Source organism: Lupinus angustifolius, chromosome LG05 (assembly GCF_001865875.1).
Source record: "Lupinus angustifolius cultivar Tanjil chromosome LG05, LupAngTanjil_v1.0, whole genome shotgun sequence".
Classification (NCBI taxonomy): domain Eukaryota; kingdom Viridiplantae; phylum Streptophyta; class Magnoliopsida; order Fabales; family Fabaceae; genus Lupinus; species Lupinus angustifolius.
In genome coordinates, this window is record NC_032013.1 from 20,646,343 (window position 1) to 20,651,943 (window position 5,601).

Below are 5,601 nucleotides of genomic sequence, written 5' to 3' on the forward strand. Positions count from 1 at the left end.
GATGTTCTCCCAAGGATTTAATATCTATATATACTGATAATGTAAGTATTTTTTACACTATCAACAAATCTATATTATTTATATGTTAGCTAATATTGAATTTTAAACAAAAATATTACAAATCAATGGTAAATAATATACTAATAGTGTAAAAAACTTTACAATCAAATCAGTTTGACGTTCAATAAAATAATTCAGCAGAGCTGGCGCCTCTGATTTGACATTCCCAACACCTCACACAGTAAGGCTATAAACAACAATTGAAATAACATAAAATAAAATAAAAATGTAATACTTATTATATACTTGATATATTAATACATATTCAATTTTTATATATTTCATTTTTTGAATTAAAATATATTTGTTATGTTCGTTGTACTTTGTATTATATTTTTTGTGTTTATGACAATGTTTAATTTAATGTGAGATATGTGATTAATTAATGTATTGGTGGTGGCTGCTTAAGATTATATAGTTTTTGTGTAAAAATTAAATAATATTGAGGGCAATATAGGAAATGAAAATTACACAATGAGGGAAGTTATTTCAAGTTTTGACTTTATATATAGTATAAATATATATATATAATCAATAAATTATTCAATATTTATATTACTTTTCTAAAGAACAAATGATTACAAGAATGATAGAGTAAAAATATATAAAATCTATACCGTATTACAGCTTACATTTTTTTCTCTCATAAGAAATGGTGGTATATTTGAACGCAAATCATATAGGCCATATCGCATTCTAAATTATCATTGCCAAGACTCGGTTTATATTGGATAAGTTCAACATGGTACCATAAATCTCAAGACTCATTTCAAATCTATTTAAGAATAACTCTCATAACTTAAAAAGTAATCATCCACCTGATATGCTACACGTTTGTATTGCTGAATAGTGTACCAAGATATGAGATTCAAACCCCCGGTATTTACATTAATCTAAAACATGTTAAATTTAGTGAACACTGCAATATTTTCCATTACAATATGAGAAGGAGAAAAAAAACATGAACATAGATTAATTACTAAAACTTAACCAAAAACAAACAAAAACTACTTAACCGTTACCCTCTCACTGTTTTTCTAACTCCTTTAGCAACCACTGTATTGCTTCCTCCATTAGCAACTCCCGGTTCTTTCTTCTGCACAGAAGAAAATAACTGTCCGAACCCAAAAACCGAACCGGTTAACGAAGAAACCGGAACATTAAGAACCGGAGTAACTCTCACCTTAGCCGAATAAAACCGTTCCATTCCTCTATCCCTATGCTTTACGCTATTAGGACTACTCGAACTTCGTTCCAAATTATGAAACACTATTTTCCCTGACGAGTTCATTCTAGGGCTATCCACCGATACTCCCCTACACTCTACCGTACCTGATTCCTGCGCCGGTTTCCGATTCGGACTCCGTCCAACGCGGTTACAACGCCGGTGTGATTCTCTATCTACGGTGGTGTCGGAGAATGCTTGTTTTTGCTTCACTAACCGGATTCTGTGGTGGTTCGGGTATGGATTGCGGTGGATTGAGATCGGGTTCGGGTTAGGGTTTGGTTTTTCGGAATCGAGAGAGAATCGTGGAAGGTCAGCGTCGTGGATCGAAGAAGAGGATGAGAATGAGAAACGAGAAGATGAAATTGAAGCGTGTTCTGAATCTGAATTTTGTTTCAACAAAGGAGCGTTGTCTGGTGTAAACGGCGTCGTTTTACGATGGAGCAAGTGTTTCAACGATTTGTTATCGGAACACGAATTATATAACAGCGTCGTCGTTTTGTTCAGTCCTGTTCCGCCGTTGGAAGAATATAATTTCTTAAGCCCTAGAAGCTCCTTCCAGGTGGTGGAGCACCGTGGAGCCTTGGGTGAGAAGAGGTAAGGGTCATCTTTCCGGTGAGAAATTTCAGTCTCCGGCGAGTTGGTGGTTACCGGAAGTGAGTGGTTGAGGGAGAGAGGGAGGAGTTTACCGTTGGAGAAAAGCTCGTCGGCGGTGAGCATTGTAACGGGATGTTGATGACGGAACTCGAAATCAGAAGGGTAGTCGAGGAAGTTATTGACGCAGGCAGATGCCATTGCAATATGAAATATGAGAGTGGAAAAGTGTTTCACTGTTTCTACTGTTGGATGCAGGAGGAGGGACTATATATATATATACCAATAAAGTGTTGGATAAATATGGTAAGGTCTCCTCGACCAAAATGTCTAAGAGTTTATTTTTTTTAAATTGAAACTCGGTAAAAGAGATAGTCACACATTACATAAGTGATTAATTCTTTATTCATAAGTAATAAGTGTAATATTTATACATTGTTAATGTAAAGATTTATATGTACTCATTGTATTATCGTTATTTATTTTAATTATTTTTTTAAGAGTTAATAATAATTAAATATGAATGATAAATGATATAATAACAATGTATAGAACTCATGTATGGTTAATGCATACATGTTTTCTCATTTGAGTCTAATTTATTATAAAACATATCAAATATATTTATTTCATCTATACTATATCTATATTTATATTTTTATACTATATATAAATGCAAAACATGATGTAACTTCTATCATGGTGTAATTTTTACTTCCTATTTTGCCCTTCACATTATTTGATTTTTACAAAAAAATCCTATAATCCTAATTAATCATCACTAACATATTAATTAACTACATCTCTCACCTTAAACTATACATTATCATAAACACAAAAAAATTATAATATAAAATACACTGAACAAATATATTCTAATTATAAAAAATGAAATATATAATATCACGCAATATTGTTCGGCAGACACGAAATGCATGTACACACTAGTATACTATAAAGTCAAAACTTGAAATAAGTAGCATCATCATTCTATTTTCCTATTTGCCCTTAATAATTTTTATTTTTAAAGTAAAACCATATAATCCTAGATAACTATAATTAGTACATTTCACTTTAAGTTATATATTATAACAAATACAAAAATTATAATATGAAGTACATCCAATAAAAAAACATTCTAATTCTCTAATATAAAAAAATACAAATTTAATATTTAACGTCATAAAATAAGAATGTGAATCGACAGACATGAAATGTCTATCAATACGCTAGTTCTTATTAAAATAAAAACATTTATCTCATTTGTTACCTTGTAATTCTTATTTATGTCCAAGTTTGTCCTTATAATTACCATAGCTAATAGCAAAAAGTGTGAGAGATATGGGTAGGTTATGAGAACAAACTAAGAATAAAAATGTTCTTTTTATTATGAGAGAAAAATAGATGGTATTTTTAATTTATATGTATATATAATAAATTATATAATAGTTGTTGATTTAAATAAGAATAAAGTTGATACTATTCAATGAAGATAGTCTTAATCTCCCATGTTAAAAAACAATCATGTTATTTAAATTATAGTGTAAATTACACTAATATTCTTTAAAGGTTAATTTAATTATACTTATTATTCATCATCTTTAAATATTACATTCATCTTTTTAAGGAATTGCTAATGTAATTATACTTACATCTGCTATATATAAATTAGTGATAGTTTGTGTATGTGTAAAAGTGAATAATGTTATTCTACTTTTATCTTTAATCAATGATTTAATTAGGTGAGCTTTTTTTAAGGTTGATTAGGTGAGGCTAAGTCAAATGATATCAATTCTCTCTATAAATGGTCTCAAAGGCAAATCTCCACACATATGGGGGTGGGGAAATAATTTTGGTAGGAGGGGTCCAAAATTAGAAACCATGCATGTTGAAAAAACTTCACTAGTATATGCTTATTATATGATTTTTATATAATAATGCTATAGTATAACTACTTTAAATATAGTGTATCGATTGTGTTTCCTGAATTAATAAGCATCAACATCATATTATTGTAAATATTTCAATAATCTCCTTAACAATCATATGATTGATGAGAAATTCATATTCTATCTAAACCTTTTCTTGATTAATAAATCTGAAAAGTAAAATTTATTAACTAGATTAAGGATATCACCAAAGTTAAAGGATTCCAATGCATGTTTTGAATCTAAAGTTATGTATCAATATAAGAAGCTCTAGTCCATAAATCCTATTTAAGAATGGATCAGATTATATCATAGAGAAAAATATTCATATCATGAATTTTTATTATCTTGACTAATTACAATTATAACTGGCTTTTACAAGAAAAAAACATCCCAATCAAAATCTCAGTATTGAGTGTGTGTGGGATCCACTCTAATACTAGAGAGTCCAGTACTTCATAGGATTAAGACAAGTGGCAAAATAATTTTTTTAATGGTTGTGATTACATGTTATTTTCTATCAAAAATAAATAAGAGATTTTCAAAAAAAAATCTCATTCTCACATTCCAGTACTGGTTTCTCTAATACTGGAGAGGAGTTGAACTCGTATTGAGTAGGGATCACAACGAGTGCGAGCGTGTAATGTTTTCATATTTTCAAACCCACAATATTTGCAGGTTCTTATGTCAGTAGTGTGTATTTGCGGGTACTCAACGATTTTTTAATTTTAATTATATTATTTATACACTTTGTAATAATCAAAATGTAAAAATAATTATTACATTAATAATATGATATTTATATAATAAATTTATAATCACAGTTAACAAAGTATATGATATATAATCTTAAAATAATAATAAAAAACTATAAAATATATACAAATTTAATTAAAAACTAAATTTATAAATTTACAAATACTTACGGGACGGATATCATAATGAATAATATGATAAATTAATATATTTTATACATTATTACTATGTCACCCTCCATTCATGTTTTAATATTATTAACTCTACAAAAATAATAATACAAATGTGTATAAATTTTTACACTAATAAAACATAAATATTATACTCAAATTTATATAGGAATATTAAATAAAGTAAAATATTTTTGGGTGACCATGGCATCTAAATGATGAAATCGTCTTTGCTTCTCCGTGGTGTGCCATAAAAGTTTCATTAACCTTGTATGTTAATGTTTGATTTTGATATATTTGAAATGTTTAATGGTTAAATTTAATGATTTGTAACAGTGGAATCTCAATAATTGACTTTAAGATTTGTCTAAGGAGGCGAAATAAATAAATTTATCTTGCAAAAATAACGTGTTTAACATGTGGGATCTATATTCAAACGTTAACTTATTTTTTTATTTCTTAAATGGTATATTTAAGGTAATTGATAACAAGACACTTTGTAGTACATAAAATTGGCTATCCAAAAAGTCAAGTAAATGCAAATTGAAGTCAAAGTCACACAATATGACCATTTCCTTCAACCAAACATAATAGCAAACTATTAACTCCAAACAAATGAGTGAAATGTATAGACTTTATAAAATGTGTCATCAGAAATTCTATAGATTTAACTTGTACATAGAAAGAATGTTATGCATGCATAACCTCGTTTCATTTAAATTTTTGCAAATTTCAAACCTAGAAAGATGTAGCTCTATTTCTTAGTCTTCTATAAAGGTATAAGTCGTCAAAGACCAATTGCTAAATGATTCGATATATTTGAAACATTGGATCAGGTTTCGAGTTAAAATTGTGTTTCATGTCTAAT

General features: G+C 28.6%; 1 protein-coding gene across 1 annotated transcript; it reads right to left on the reverse strand.

Annotated features, from left to right (window-relative positions):
- Nucleotides 949–2,141, reverse strand: LOC109348027. The gene is made up of 2 exons (XM_019588207.1): nt 1,558–2,141; nt 949–1,524 (listed from the first exon to the last, which is right to left on the reverse strand). Exons 1-2 carry the CDS (start codon nt 2,078–2,080, stop codon nt 1,079–1,081), a joined length of 969 nt encoding a protein of 322 aa, XP_019443752.1. The 5' UTR covers nt 2,081–2,141; the 3' UTR covers nt 949–1,078.